General features: G+C 38.3%; 1 protein-coding gene across 2 annotated transcripts in view; it reads right to left on the reverse strand.

Moving 5' to 3' along the window:
- Nucleotides 1–1,164: 1,164 nt before the first annotated feature.
- SCAF4 (SR-related CTD associated factor 4) overlaps nt 1,165–17,039 on the reverse strand; it is a 46,266-nt gene continuing 30,391 nt past the window's right edge. For both annotated transcript variants that reach the window (XM_051608910.1, XM_051608909.1), the window contains 5 exons: nt 16,116–16,270; nt 10,662–10,824; nt 10,420–10,500; nt 10,130–10,318; nt 1,165–2,373 (listed from right to left, as the gene is read on the reverse strand). In XM_051608910.1, the coding sequence (XP_051464870.1) occupies nt 1,532–2,373; nt 10,130–10,318; nt 10,420–10,500; nt 10,662–10,824; nt 16,116–16,270 (1,430 nt within the window). In that variant the 3' untranslated portion in view covers nt 1,165–1,531. The remainder of the gene's footprint in view (nt 2,374–10,129; nt 10,319–10,419; nt 10,501–10,661; nt 10,825–16,115; nt 16,271–17,039) is intronic.

Consider the following 17,039-nt stretch of genomic DNA (forward strand, 5'->3'; position numbering starts at 1 on the left):
GAAAACTCCCTCTGCTGCAGAGCAGCTATGAAAAAGTACTGATGTAAGAAAGCAGCTGCCCTTCACTTAGGGAAAAACCCCAACTTTAGAAGTAGAGCACACCTAGATCAAAGGAGGGGGGGAAAAAAAATGCACAGGATTCATACAATTTTTCCACAGCACTTCCAGAGTTAAACAAGCTTCAACAGAAGGCCTGGTGCCAGCTGTGCCATTGATAAGTGAGTGTGTTTAAGGGCAGAACTGCCAGGGCTCTGACTCTGCTCAGTCCAACACTGCTGTTTCTCCAAACTGTTTGCACCTAGAGCTGCACCACCAAGAATTAATACTTGCCCTCTTAAAATTACTTAGGTGATACAAAGGGAAGATGGTAAAACTTCCACAAATGCAAGAAAATTCACACTGTCCATCAGTCCAGTAGGTACAACACTAGGTGGGTAAAAATTTTACACCTACCTCTTGCAGGATTACAGGAGGTAGACATCGTTAACAGTAGCAGCCCAGGCTTGTGTGAATGAAGAGGAAGCATTTTCAAATCCTTGAGCACCCTCCCACCTCCCTTCCTTCTTCCTTTTCCCAACCCTACAAAAAAAATAGGTTAGCATTTTATATTGTGTTTTGGTGTCTTCTGATTTCTCTTTCACCCACTTTGCAAAAAGCATCAATGAATAACAAGTACAAAAGATGCTGACTTGGTGTGCTTCTTAGCCCACCACACACAGTAATTTCATAACATCATAAGCAGAGCAGACTAAGGATGTCTGAAGGTGTCCACTTTTTTAAAAAAAAGCTGATTAGGGCAACATTTACCACAGAACCAGGTGGAGGTGGGGGCAAAGGGTGGAGAATAAAAAAAAAACAAACCAAACCAATTGCATTGCAAACACTGAACAGTTACCTCTTCAATTAACATTTTAAAACCACTAACTTTTTACCTAGTATGGTCAAGTAGATCATTAAAATGCAGCAATCTAAAAACCAAGATGACTATTACAAATAAAAAATTGCTTCTGTGAATAGCTACACAAACAGATGTATTTCTTTTAACAAATATAAACAAAACAGTCTAATTTAGACTCCAATACAGCATCAACAGTTCAAACTTTCAGATGTTGAACACTCCTTTTCCACATCAGTGCAGTGTAGGAAGAATAGCACACATTAAAGTTTGTTACGAAAATAGAGTTTATTAAAAACACATCCCTATTGGTTTGAGGAGCTTTCACCGTTACCTTTTCTTAAATTAAAAAAAAAAATAGAAAGCACTTCTACTTCTGATTTGTAAACTTTTTAAAGTCAAAACTTTAAAAAAGTTACAGCAAAAATGGGTAATATTTTAATCATATCTTCAGTATCTCGTGTTATGTTGTGGCTATTTTAAATAGAAGGGAAGCAATCAAATTGCTTACAATTCCCCACCAACTACCGAGGGGCTGTGATATAAGCAGAAGCAAATATAATACAGCAGACTGTACAACTCTAAAGCTCTACACTCCAACAAATGTCACTGTCATCTTTCAGCAACTTCCAGTCTCTAGCGAGGAGCCTCTGCCACTGAGCCCATCTCCTTTTCCACCTGTTCCACAGATGAGGTAGCCTCGGATGTTAACTCTTCAACAGGTTTTGCACCTGCAGGTTCAGACTCTCCCGCAGCGAGTTCTGAAACAATGTCTGCGTCTTCCATTTGGCTGCTATGAGATTCGTGGTTTTTGTCGCCATCTGCCCTGTCTGTCATCTCTGCTTTTTCCTTGCCTCGATTCTCCTCCTTGTCTCTGCGAGACTCCCTATCTCGTGAATCTCTCTCTCTGTCTCGATGGCCACTGGATCGCCTGTTTCTGTCCTCCAAGTCTCTGTGCCTGTCACGCTCAGGGCTTCTTCTTCCCCAGTCTCGCCTGTCGCGATTACTAGATCGCTCATGATCTCTGTCATCGCTGCGGTTACCATAGCGCTCCCGATCATTTTCTACCCGATTGCCAAAAGATCTCCTTCCAAACCTCTCCTGGTCTCTGTTAGGTGTGTATGTCTGCCTGTCATTCCTAAACTGCCTCCCATCTCTGTTATCCTCAGGTCCACCTGGCCCCCCGCTTCCCTGCATTCCCCCAGGTCTCACAAAGTGACCTGGAGGTGGGAAGGGGGTTTTCATTCCGTGGGGAGGAGGCATCCCAAAGCCCCCTGGCCCGGGTGGGGGCCCTCTGTGCATCATGTGGGGAGGCATGTGTCGTGGTGGCATCAAGGGAAAGCGCTGCAGAGGAGGGGGTGGCATTCCTGGCGGTCGCTGGAGTGGTATCAAACCAGGCCGGGCACCCAAGAGGCCAGTGGATGGAGTCTGCAACCCAACGACTGGGGCTGGCGGGGGTGGCGCAACACCTTGAGTGCCTGAAACAAACAAGAACACACACACATATACACAGTCAAATCAGAGGCTGGCAGGAGGGAAAACAGTTTCACCATTTCAAAAATGTTCTGAAATTCTCATGAAACAAGCAAAGCTGAAATTGTGAAGGGGAGAGCAGCCTGCAGTTTGTGCTGGTTGAGCTGGATGATCTTTCCAGGTCCCTTCCAACCCCTAAGATTCTGTGTGATACTGTAAAGAGAGCAGCATCTTATAACAGAAGTTTGTATTGTGTTAGGAGTAATTAATATTCAAACAGTAGTAAATAATTGCTTATCCTAAAGGCTTCCTTTTGTGACAAAAGCCACTGCCATTTTGCAGAGATCTTTCAGATCCGACTGCTGACGAAACACCTTCCCAACAGGTGATGCTTTCCAGGCTTCCTGATAACAGACACCTCACCTCCTACAGTTAGCTTTAAAAACCTTCTCCTCTATTATAAACATCAGTTAAATTGTATCTGGCTAAAATGCTGGAGATTTGAATTGGGTCATCAACCAGATTTTCATCATGCAGACGAGGCAGCAGGTAAACTATGAAGGGAGCGGCAAGGTCAGATCGTGGTCAGGAGAGAAGCAGGGAATCACAGAGTTCAATTCACCATTCAAGAGAAAAGGAATTAATCAACATTGAATTCTAGTAGAGCAAACCTTGCAATATAAACTGAAAGGAAATGCAACAGTTGATGTCTGGAATTTTTTTTTTTAAACGCAATTTTCCATCCTCTATAGCTCGTACCCAACACCAACTATTTTCAATTTTTATTAATGGACTATTGTTTTAGCATGGTCTTCATAAGAGAAAAGAAATGTAACTTGCCAAACATACCATTTGGGACAGCTCAGCTCAAAGCCTGTTGACATCAACACAAGACAAACTGAAGATACTTGAGCTCCAGATGAGGACTTCTTGCCAATAAGTGTGCGCCAGCTTATCTTGCAGGCCTCCTTTTACTAATGTCTCATGTTCCCTGTAGCTTTTATACTGGATCTATCTGCTCTTTCTGTTCATTAGCAGCTATCTACTGGAAAACAATCTTCATTTATGATAGTATGTTTGTGGGCTGTTTTATTAAACTCCTGAAATGAAATTTAAAGGGATAGACTCTTGCCAGCAGAGCAAGCAAAAATCTCTCCCAATCCATCCTGCACTCCTTTATAAATTCATTAAGACTGTAAGTAATGGATCATTTCTGCATGTACTCATAAAAAAGGAAGTGAAAAATCCAAGTTACATAAAATTTTGTAACTCCTGCCCTGGGTAAAACCAGAATATAAAATAATTTTGCAGTGTTGTCAGTGAAAACTGCACCTTGATTTCAACTTAATGAGCACAGTGGAGCAAATATCCCAGATAACCTTCCATTCCCTCTTCCTCCATCTGATTTACTTAGCATTTCTATCCCAAACATGCCTGAGCCTTCTGAAGAAAAAACATATGCTGCCCTTTCACTACACCACTTCTTATGCTTAAGAACAGCTGTAACAGGGCCTTTTTATCTGAGTGATTTTTATATTCATATTACAAGGGAACTTAATTTTGCCGATGACAGAACTTGGGTAACAAAGATGTTTATGTTCTTCCATCCCATGGTATCATCTTACCTTCACCTCCAAGCAGTCACTTTTAAGATACAGCTTGACAGGTAACACTCTTTGAAAGAAATGTTCCAACAGCAACAGCGTATTTGTTATGGCTTGGCTTTTTTCCTTTTAACTTTAAATGCACAGCCCTCCCCCTTCTCCTGTTCACAACCAAGGCTGTAAATCACCTACAGTTTAAACTCCTCCTGTGACTTAGCGCTACAGATTTGATGAGACAGATATATGGCTAATGATGTCTTTGACGAATGTTACTTGAATTCTGAGGTTGAGGGATATTTTTGTTGACAAGCAAATTCTTCCACAGAAGATTAAAAATAATGCAGAAAGGAATAACTGAGATCTAATGAGCTGAAGAGAATAAGCACATGCTGCTGCTCCATAGAAGAGAACAGACATGGGTTACTGACAGCATGAACATGAGGCAAGTGTGAACAGATTCTAAAATTCAACTAGTATGAGTAATTTAAATTCTCCACCTTACTTCTACACAATAATGCTGTACAGAAGCAGCATAATGGGATCTGAAACCATTCTCTTTCAATCTTGACTGCATCAGCAGAGTAGCTGAACACTTTTTCTTTTAAATTATCCCAGTCACATTTTCAGGCTGAAGTGCACTCTGAAAATACCGTTAGAGCTTCTTCACTGTGCTGACAATCCTGGCACTAATTAAAGAATTACTCCCAAAGAGTTGTCCAGAAACACATCCAAGTTTACTGAAAAGGCTCAGTAAAATGTGTGGTATGGACTTGCATGTGCAAAGTCTAGAAAAATTTACTTAGGGAAAGACAGTGCGTAAAATTTAAATAGCTTGTCAAATTTGAAGACATATCAGAGCTCCTAGAAAAGCAAGAAAGTAATGTAATGACTACCTCATACCTGTGCCAATGAGCGATGGATTTACTTGCCCCGGCCTGTATTTTATTCATTTGTTGGTAACTGTGAGATGTTGTAGTAGCTACCCTTGTCATCTTGCTTATAGATATCAAATACAACCATCATTGCACCAGCTGCTTACTCTGCATAACTTTGCTAAGACATGGCTTTTAATACTGCTGATACAATCCTCAGACATTACACCTAATATATAAAATTCTGTTTGAATGTGCAGAATTAGAGAGTGCTTTCAGAACTTACTTTTATTTGTAACTTTTCCCAGTGATGCACATTGAAAGGTCCTCAGAACTTGGGAGTGTTTACTACAAAAAATGCAGATGCAAGTGTACTAGGAAAACCCACTGTCAACCACAAGTGTTATTTCAGAGGTGCTAGCACAATCACACAGTGTCAAAAGTTTTGTCATTTCACTTTACTAGAAAGACATAGCCCAAAATGCTAAAGCTGTCTTGAAGCAGTGTCTTCTATCCAGAGAGGTCACAGGAGTCGTCCTTACTGTTTTGACAAATTTAGGTACAAAGCCAGATTTCTGTCACTGTAGTTCTGATTATCTTCTCTTCTGGCTGGACAAATCCTATGTTCCTTTGTGATAATTACCAGTGTTACAAATGCTGATAGAAAGAAGTGCAGCACCTGATTTTTATTTTTTTTTAAACTAAACTCAGCTCAATAAGTCACTGTAAGTGTCTCTTCTACTCTGTTAAATTACTTCTTAGCTTTGCCATTACAAGAAAACCAGAGAAGGAATGGTGGTTTCTGCCCCTGACCCACCAATCCTCCTTTAAAATCTGATGGAAATATGATACATGAGAACAAGAAGTCAAAAGCTTATGATTCCAGCAGAACATGCTAAACGTTTATACTTTGAGTTTGATGCTGATGTTCTGCAACATGTAGCATGTCACAGTGATTCTCCGAGAGTTCTCCAGTGCGGAATGTTGCATCTTAAAACCAGAACATTAAATAGTACCAGGAAATTACTGAAAGAGGGACAATGCTGTAAGTCTTGTGTCTTTTTCTGAAGTTTGATACAGAATCCTTTAGACCAAGACATGACTGTAAAGAAAAGACTAAACTTAAGAGCCTAAAAATTCATTCACTGCTTAAATAACTTGCCAAAAGTAACTTTTTTCAGGGTAGTCACTTGAAGTCAGTTGGAGCGTGCTCCTGTTCATGTGAGATGCTTAAGTAGAGATGTGAAAATCAAGCTACACTATGTGTACAGTGTTGGTTTCTGGTATCAAGACTTCTAAAATTCATGCTTTATAAAACAAACACTAAACTGATCCAGGTCAAGGAAATCATCAAGGCAAAACTGAATTCCATGAATGGTCCTTGAAAGTTCATGTTCCCTTACCTCTGAATTCTCATTCAGTAGTATTACAAAAGCAGTCACATATATAACTAGCAAGGGCATTGTTTGTTATGCTTTTAAAATGAGCTATCACAAGAAAATTGGAAATGTATTAAGTTTATCACAGTTCATATCCTGTATTAAGAAGAAGCTCATTCTTCCTGTGAAGGAAGTATCCACTTTAAAATACAGTAATATTCTGATGCACTCAGAGAATATTGTAGTCTGTCTTTTGTAATTTAATGCAGATTACAAAAAGACCATATAGTCACTTAAGAACAAACCAGCAAGGGAGAAAGTAGTTCAGCATGCATTAACAGGAAATCAATACCAAGTTCGATGAGAACTGCAGCATAATTAATCTTCGATAACGTGCAATTATCATTGTAGGAATTTTGGCAAAAAGAGCACTAGACCAGAACCTACAAACTGCAATATGGTGTATTTAATCAATAGATCACAGAATCTGAATATTCGAAACATAGCATCTGCAACAGCAGTTTATTACTGGTCCAAATTACAGCATTTGCTCAACACTAAGAACACGTTGGCAAATAAAAAATGATTTAAAAGCCTGTCACTCTCTGCAATATGCATACGTAAAAGGAGTGTAAAAATATCTGCTTTGCAGATCATTAAAAAAATTACATATGAGCACATACTCACAAAATCAGTTACAGTCTGGATAATCTTGTTCAAATTAAGAACAAGACGCTATAACAGCAGTAAATATGATCAAAGATACAACTGAATCAGAACAACCTAAGGGTGGTTTTTAGAAACAAACACAAAAAAAATTCAGACACAATGTCCATGAGGACTCAATCCTCTGAAGCACAAACATGCCTGCTAGAAGTGATGAAAGAATTACACTGGAGGAACGAATGAAATTAGTGGAGATGAAACAGAATGTAACTTACATTACTAAGAAATCATATAAAATCTTACAACAATCAATTTAGAATTACTTCGTAACACATCTTCCATATAAAAACTGAACAGATAGATAAGCTTTGTTTTTAAGTTACAAAAACAAGAAAAGAGCTCTTGTGTTTGTACAGATTACACAAGGTGATCTCAGGCAAGGTTAAGCTTAGATTTCTATGACAGTCTCTTCAGAGCAATCTTCATTCCTTGAATTCAGCCTGCTGAAGTAAGTTCTTCTATCCTGACCAAGTATCCGAAGAACATTTCTTCATTCTTCATGTTACACTACTCAAGCCCCTTTATCCCTATTTCCCCAAGCAGAGTCCTCATGACATACTTCATGATGCTGTCAAACAAATCTTTCATCCACCTTCTTATCTCAGCTTGGAGAGCCACATCATGGGAACATTTAATGAGCAGTTTGAGGACTTCATGAGAAACCAGTCACACGATCAGTCATCTATTGAAATTGCTACACCGTGTACTTGTGAACACAAGGTCCTTTAGTCTGAAGCATTTGATTTCCCTTCTCTGCACTTGCCCATGGCTAACTGAGGATGCTGCCCTACCTACTTATTTCCCTTGTCCAGTTCATTTGTCTCTGACCTGCACAAGACTGTAGGTCAGACACTAAGCCTACATTTAAATTGCCAAGCCTGAGAGTACTTCTAGGCTCCAGGACCAGGATGCATATGTTGACTGCATCTCATGTCTGCACAAGTGGTGAAACCCTGGCACACTCCATTTCCCATGCTTTGATTTCCCTAGTGACACACAGAATGAGAAAGAAGGAATGATTATGCAGCCTGGCCACACTTGAACTCAAGAGGATAGAGAGGGCAAGACTTCAAGGGACACTTCCTTGCTACTTAGATCAGTAGGAGTGGTGGAAAACATCACCTCTTTCACGTTTTTCTTCCAGCCTAAGAAGAGACCAGATCTGGACTCTCGCACACAGAGCTGAATTAATTGATAAATGAATCAGAGTGGTTTTAAGAAGTCGGTTTACTTTGTGTTAACTTAAGAGAAAATTTAGAAGCAAAAGACAACTGATATTAATCTTTAATCATGTAAATGTTATAATGTAATCATGTAAATATTAATCTGTTTCTTCACATTTTCTCGTATCTTACGGCAGGTTGTGAACAGTCCCCCTTAATCCCTGAAATGTCAGGATGGAAGGATTTTACATAACTCCTTTATTTTAAATAACTTCTTGAAATAAGACACTCATCAACATGAAACGCTATTACTTAAGTAAATACACAGCCCTCTAAGCTATTACTTCAGAACCCCTCTAAGCTCAAACTCTCCTATCTCCTTGTTGATGAGATTGAACATTGAGAGAAGTTCACAGTGGCCACATGGACAACTTTATGTACCTCAGCTATACAGTAAATAAGTTAATAAAGGCAAAAACAAAGGTAAATTCCTTATCTTAGATTTATCAAATTCAATTTCATTGAACTTGTAAGATTAAAACAGCTACTGTCCAAGTAACTAATGTGGGTATATAATTTACTTCAATCTTAATTTTGTAAAGCCTTTTTCTTAGGTGTAGAGCAATGCAGCAAATTGCAGAATAAATTAATACATTCCAAAGGCTTGGAATAAGAAGTTCAAGTTATGCCATACAACACATAGTACCATGAAACTTAAAAAATGTGATAATACTGTATTACAATTACAAAAAGTGTAACTTCACCACTAAGATATGAGTATGGCTTAAATGTACAGTCCAGTAATCCTTATTACTATAAAATTATCTCAATCCATGGTGTCACTGCAGAATTTTTTTAAGCTTCTCTCTTTGTCCAGTGTCCAAGATACTCTACAACATTAGCTATTGGATTTGCATTCTCTCCTTTAATAGATTTTAAAAAGCAGGCAGATTTTCAGAGAGAAGCAGCTCTTCACTTTTTGAAATATGTTTTTTTAAAGGTTCTTACTTCAAGTTTCCAACACAAAAGATCCAATAGTCACAGCTAGAGAACTGAGCCATCAAATCCAACGGAGAAGTAAGCTCTTGTGGAGACAAATCTTCAGGGCTTTTTTAATGTACACTGTCAATTTCTGGGCACAGACACACTAAAACAAAACTAGCTTTTTCATTCACTTGTTATGCTCTCATTCAGAGGTCTGAAATGCCATAAATGTAATAAACTCATTAAAATTTGTAGGAAATAAGTCTCTTGAGTATGTTCTTGGCACTGACCCATAAAAGGCCACCCTAAAACAAATATTCAACAGACCTCTGTTGTTAACAGGACCTCTGTTAACCTGTTAAACAGGACACACTGCCTTGAAAAATCTGACCAAGTTCATAGTGTATTGTGAAAAATAATTTATATAAGATATCCAAAGTTAGCTTGGTTTTGCTAGTCTGAATACCACATTGTCATACTTAAATAAGGTAACATTGTTAAAAAGGATTCAAAACCTGTAACACTGCAAGGCTGAAAAAAGGTGTTTTAAAATTTTATTAAAATAATTTATTCCATACATAAAGCATATACCATATTTTCATCATTTAAAAAAATACAAGAAAAAATACTGTTTCTCTGTAAGTAAAGTTTATACATGTAATAGTTGTGTCTAAAACAGTTCATACGTCATACAGATGTTTTGCTTATAAGTTAATTTTTGATATGTTATAAACCTCAATTTGTTAAAAGTAAGTAGATAGCATTTTGTTTTGTCTTGAATTTGTAACTTAAACGTTACAGCTTTTTTGTTTCTTCACAAAACCAGATCTTCATTAAAAAAAAAAATCACTGCACCATCTGTTTGAGATCAAGCCTCTAAAAATAATTTAAAAGCCAGAAGGGCAGAAATTTCAACAATTTTAGAAAATTTGACTTTACTTGCCCACTAACTGCAAGTCATAAGCAAAATCAAAACTGTCTCTAAAATTCAGGGAACAATAACACTGAAGCATATACACAAAAATGAACTTACCAAGAAGTGGAAGAGTTTGGGTGACAGGAGCAGGTACATTAGTAGGTGCTACAGGAGGTGGAACAGTTCCATATATTTTGGAACTATCAGTAGTTTCAGCACTCCCTCTGGATCCAGAAACCACTGTTGGGATGGGATTTCCTACAGAAGAATCTTTTGCAGTGTCTTCATTCACACCAGTTGCTGTAGCTAAGAAACAATGCATTGACGTATTAAAAAAAAAAAGTTGGCCTTTCTGATTGCATGAGATTGTCCTTCTACTGCCACCTGCCCAAGATTGAAACACTTACAATTTGGGATGTTTACTGCTGGAGTGTGAGGAACAGATACTGGAGGAGTTATAGGTGGTGGTGGTCCAGGAGGAAGAAATCCTATAAAAAGGTATATATCATCACTGAGTATCATTTTACCAAAACATGTATGGCAGTTTGTATGACAGATGCTTTTATTTGCTATACAGTTAAAAAAACAAAACCAAAAACAAACAAACAAACAAACAAGACTTGATCTTCCTAAAAATATATAAATATACCTGGGGGTAAATGCATTGGGTTGAAACCAGGCCGTAAAAATGGAGGCGGTGGTGGTGGTGGCACTCCAGGAGCAAATCCAGGAGGTGGGATTCCTAAAGGTGCTGTAAAAGCAGGTGGTTGGAGTGCACCAACCACAGGAGGACCTGATGGATGTGGTGGAACCTAAGAAAAAATGAAGGGGAAAAATGTGTTACTGCAAGACTGAATGGATTATCTGTTGTTCAGCTGTGGACTGCTGTCTTGTGAGCTTTGTCCATCAGAACAAGAAATTTTAAGCTACCTTAAATTACTCTGCAACAAGGTGACTTACATAACTGATGTAATTGGCAGTCGAGCTCCTACAACTTAAAACATAAACATTGATCTTGTTTGCCTTTGTTCTTAAGGAAGAAAAAAAATCTTCTGTGGTAAACTGATATTAATGGATGCTGGTAACTCATCTAAATATACTCTTTACAGAGTAGCTGGAATTAATTTACCATCCAGCATGGAACACCAATGCACATAACTATGGAGCAATTAAAGACCCATTATTTTTTCTTTTTTTGCTACCTGAGTTTCTATAATATTTTAGAGTGACTATTGACTCCTTATTCATTAATTTTAAAAATAAATTAATTTATATCACGTTCTGAATGAAAACTGATTTAAATTCAGTTGGCCTCTAGACTAGTATTTGTGAGATTACTATAAAAACTAGGTTGAATATGTGGGAAACAAAAGGAAAAAAGCTTAATCAAAATACTCTCTGTATTTAAAATTGATGTATTAAAGCAAAGGAGAGCTGTGGACTCAAGTGAGCATAACTGACTCACATCCATAACCATTAAAATTTCAGAACTACTATACTAAGACCCTTCATAACTGATTTTTTATTTCTAGAGTAAAGGAGAAGCCTTTACCATTTTCTTCTCAGAACTGAAAGAAGTAGCATTAAACCAAGGTAAGCAAAATATTCTCCTTAAACCAGAAGATGTCAAGCACCTGATACCACTTCAAACTTCTGTTCCAAGTTCTTTACCTATGGCTAGGTTAGTGAGCTGAGGCACATTAGAATTGTGCCATTAAAATTTTAAACTAAATCAATTACAGTATACTTTAATTCATTAGGCCTTAGTGTAGACCACCACTTTTTATTTTTAAATCATTTACTATTTGGTTTATAACAGCCTGCTCATTAGGCCCTGGCTTGAAGTTAAGGTAACTGCACAGGATGTGAGAAACCACTGGATGCAGAATGAGAAATTGCCAGATGTGACAGGTAACAACGTGAGAAACTGAAGTTACGTATGGCTCCACAAGGGATGGCTGATTCCGCAGGTGGTTAAGAGGATGTTATGTGAGCAAAACAAACTTCAGAGACAAGTAGAAAGGAACACTGGGAATCTGGGGACTAGGACCTTGCAAGGTCAACTGTGCACAGGTGAGTGTACAGAGTGTGTATGTAACAGGAGGAATTGATATGGGGTATCAATAAGGCAGAAAGGTTTAAAAAGAGAGGGGAAACTTGCTAAATGCTATCAGTCCTTAAGTAGCTAAAAGCTGACAAAACTCTAATGAAGCATGTGTACACAATGGTTTGAGAAGGTATAATGGATAGTAAAATATTGTGATGGAACCAGAATAGAATGAACATCAAAGAAGGATGATTTAGAAACATATTAGAGGATATTCATAACTAATTCTGGAAAATTCTAATAACTAACCTCTCAATAACTGCAATGCAGACTGCCAGGTGCATCTCAATGCAAATGTCTAGGGGTTTGGCCTTTGTCCAGGTACAACTATTTCTTAGTGCACACCTCTTAGATTGTGACTTGAAGAAGAATCATCGGCCCTGTGAACTAAAGGAGCACAGTCTACCTAGAGTGCTCCCAACAAGTAAGTACCTATTTAAGCACACCTGGAGTCTTCAGAATGAAGACTGTATAAGAGGAGTCTGCCAGTTTCAATAAGAAGGGCACAGGATGGATCAATGAACAACTCCCACATCTAGTTAGAGGGACAAGGAGCACATGGGATTAAGAAATACAACAGGAAATCAGGGAGGTACACGTTCACCTTGGACTCTGGTTTCTGGCTGAAAATCCATTAAATTAAGAAAATGGACTTTGTGTTGGGAAACTTACAGAAAGGGCAGCCACAGCAAATCCCATGGACTTCAATGGATAATCCTAGCAAAGCCTGAGACATGGTGCACTCTAAAAGAATGGCAGTTTTGGTAGGGTAACACCAAGCTTTGCCAGGAGAATGGAACTGCAGTTGCCTAAAACCTTGTCAGTGAACATGCAACACAAAAGCTCTTAACTGAAACTGACTCAACAACCAAGAAATATACTTAAGCTGATCTTGGACACTGCAATAGGACTTAAACATAAACACAGACCTACCCATTGAGCAGACCACTGAGGTGGATTACTCAGACCTGCAGGAGTGGGACCAGATTTAGCAACAGCTCAGAGATCTGAATCTACAGGCAAGAAAAGGGCTCACTCCAGTGGCAGAACACACCAGAAGTATTCCACCTATCTTGCCAACAAACCACGACACCGTGGCTAAAAAGAGGCTGTGTGTGCTATTGAGGCCAAAGAACCAGACTTACCTAGGCAGGCCATCACTCTTGAAAAACTGTTATCAATTTTAAGTGCTTACTACATAGAGGTTGCCTTCACGGGTCAAGGTGATACTGGCGATAACAGGAAGTCACTCTGCAGTTAGTTACGGGCTCACAGGTACCGTCCAGCAGAACAGGGCTCCACCCCTATGTGTGCAGCCTATGCTGAGGGGTAGCACTGAAGGCCCATTCGGGCTCACCAGAGCAAGGAATGATGCAGCTCTCTCCCATCCTACTTTAAGCATACAATTGTTAGGGTTATGGGCAGATCACAAGCTTCTCACTAGGCCCTGGCCTGAAGTTAAGCTTCGTGAGAAAGGGCATTAAGGGCATTAGGGGCATTAGAAGCCACTGGACACAGCATAAGAAACCGCGAGACGTGACAGATAATGTGAGAAGATGACAAACTACAGACAGTGCTGCAAGGGATGGCTGGATTTTGTAGGTGGTTCACAGGGTGCTTCATGAACAACAGACAAAGTTCACAGATAACCAGAAAGGAGCACTGGGGATCTTATGTGGAAAAGGACCTTCCTGTGAGCCAAGAGTGCACAAGTAACCATATCCAGGAATACATACGACAATATTACTTAGGTAACTATATATTAAATAGCAAATCTAGGTACGGATGCAACAAAATTGGGACCAACCTGGGAAAAATAATTAGGGGAGAGTTGTCTAGTTGGGAGGAGATTGGAGTGCAGAAAGACAGAAGGTAAAACACAACAAAAACGAAGGTCAAAAAGTGAGAAAAAAGAGAGCAAGTTATGGCAATCATGCAGTCAAAGTTGTTTGGGCAGCCCCGTGCTTGATCACTGCAGCCTCAATGAGGACAATGTAGAAAGCCTGTTCTGACATATCACGTGCATCAAACCTGCTTCTCCAGTCAGAAGGAGCAGGGTGGGCAGGGTGCTCTCTCTGGCTAAGAGGGGAGCAGCCAGAGGGATGGGTCAAGCAACTTGGTGTCACTGTATTGATGTTCATTCAGAGCTACCCAGCACTCAGAACAACCTCCCCACCTCTTAGAGTCCTGATCATTGAAGTCAAATACAAATGAAGGTAGTTTTGCTTGTATCAAGAGGACAAATATACATCAGCTAATTAAAATGCAATGGTATCCTACAAAGTAATTTAAAAAAAAAAGAAGTGGAATATAATGAGCTTTTTCCTTTAGGTCTTAATGTAATTTGCATATTAGAAAACACGTTAATTTTACTACTAACATCACTATCATTACAGCTGAACTTAATATGCAAGTTTTAAGAACTACTCACATTATTAAACTATTGTAATTCTATGGCCAGAGAACACAACTGAAATGGTTGAGTATAAAACAGCATTAAGAAGTTTGTAAGGAAACCAAAGACAAAATACAGTTCTCTCATCCTGGTATGAACTTATGAAGATGCAAGTTTCTTTGCCACAGTAAAAAACAAGCTGATGGGGCTGAGGCAAGTAACCAGCACACTCAATGTATTCAGAAATTTTTTTTTCTCTTTACACTTTCTTTTTCAGCATGGAATTAAGGAAAACAAATAAAACCACTACTATTTAAAATACAGTTACTGGCTAGCAAAAACTCTCTGATATGAGAAAACTGACTTACATGTTCATTAACTAACAGTATCTCACAGCATTTCAGGAATTCTGTGTCAATACAACCCAAAATGTTCTAAAATCACATAACTGGCTGAATTATATGGGTCTTCAAATAACTTGAGTTCTTGATCTTTTCAGAGGAAATCACATTTCCGCAAGATGTAAAAGAGTTTTTTCATAGCTTCTCCCATTTGGGAGAATATATATTACTATTTTAACAGTGATAAGAAAGAAACTGTTACTATAGATGTAGTAATGCACCTGTCCATAAGTAAAGCTAAAAGAAATACAGATTATAAAACACTGGAGGGAGTAATTATTATTAAATTAATAATAATTTATTTAATAAATTAAATTATTATTGAACTGATGGCAAAACTTCAGTGTTGTTTTGATGAATGAACATACATCAGCTTTGACTGAAGAACCATTGTAACAAAAAAGGAAGAGTATTGCATTTTTTGTATTAAATTCCCAAAGGCTTCTTCAAAGAGACTACACACAATATGAACAAACATGAAAGCAATGTGCATAGTTTAGAAGGTCTACACCTTATTTAAGCCAAATAGTAAGGAAAAATAATTAGGAAAACAAAAAAAAATGCAATCATAAAGCTGGAAGGATACAATTCATGCCAGTAATAAAAAGAATCTACAGCAATAACTTATCCAGGACTGAGAGAACAGATACTAGCAGAGTCCTACAGCACTTCAAATAAAGATCTGGCAGTACATTAATACTAGAGCAGCAGTGAGATTTTGGAGCAAATTCTCCATCAGTCCCACTAACCACATGCTGACTCAGTTCCAGGGCTGTTGTGGTCCATGCAAATGACATCTCTTTTCAGGGAAATCAAATCAGATGCTCTGCATTTCTGCTGGGCACAAAACATGCTCTAAATCCTAACTGGATATTTTTTTTTCCAAGTCTTCCATTGCCATTGTGACTTAGCAAAAAAGGAATGTTCTCCTATGAGAACCCATTAACATAATGCATTTCAGGTGCATACTTAATTTATGACACAGGAAAGTTATCTTCATAAATTGACAGCATAGTCAGTCTGCTAACAAGATCATTTTTAATCAGGGACAACAACATTACAAACACACACACCCAAAAGCAACCAGTTACCATTCATCATATTTCTTCCCTCTCTTTAACTTAAATATAGCCAGCCTGAATTATTATTTAAAGGAAGTTTTTGTTTAGATATCCAGAGGAAACAAGAAGCAACTCTCACCTGTGGAGGAGGTACTGTTATTGGTGCAGGCATGGGAACAGGAATTGGAACAGGTAAAGCTTTAGGTATAGGTGAAACTGGCTCATTATGTGTAGCTTCTGCACCTCCATTTTGAGCTACTTCATTTTCAGACTTCTTGGGAATCCCCTTCCACTCTAAATTAAAAAAAAAAAACCACAACAAAAACCCCCCCACAAAATAACAACAAAAACAAACATACATGTATCAGCTCAGCAGCAACAGACAAGTAGTCAAGTACTGCCAGGTAAAACTACTATGCTTTGTGATGTTTAACAAAAATTACATGATTTAAAATATTCAAATAATGAGAAGCACAGAGCTAAAAAGCATTTAAACATATTTCTGACAATAAAGACTCCAAATTACTTGAAATACAGGGCACTAAATCATTGAAACATATCAAGTAAATAGATTCCTTTCATTAGTAATTTAACAATTCTTTGCACTGAAAGAATTTCATACATGCCCAGGACTCTTGAGACACATTATCTGTAACAAGAACAGCAAGGCTGTTTTAGGACAAGCTTCCAACAGATTCACTCCATTGCCCCTGAGCAAGAAGTCAGCAGCTTCCTCACAAATTTGGCAAGCCACCAACATTTTCAGGTCTTGCACAAAGGATAAGGAGAATATAGCAATAAAGAATTGCAGCAAAACAAATAAAAAATCAAACACAACCTTTAAACTAATTTTACAGAAGAAACATGGCTCCTATTGTTTGTCAGAACTTCCCGGGAAAAAGACAGCTAAGCAGAAAAGAGGGATCAGTGAAGAGGTATTATGGGAAAGTGAAAAGCAAAGAGAAGACTGGAACACACTGTGGTTATTATGCTTATCATTAGTTAGTCTTTCATTTAAAGTACATATTCAACATATTTTTGTGCATTTATCATGAAGAGATGC

This window comes from Apus apus, chromosome 1 (genome assembly GCF_020740795.1).
Source record: "Apus apus isolate bApuApu2 chromosome 1, bApuApu2.pri.cur, whole genome shotgun sequence".
Lineage (NCBI taxonomy): Eukaryota > Metazoa > Chordata > Aves > Apodiformes > Apodidae > Apus > Apus apus.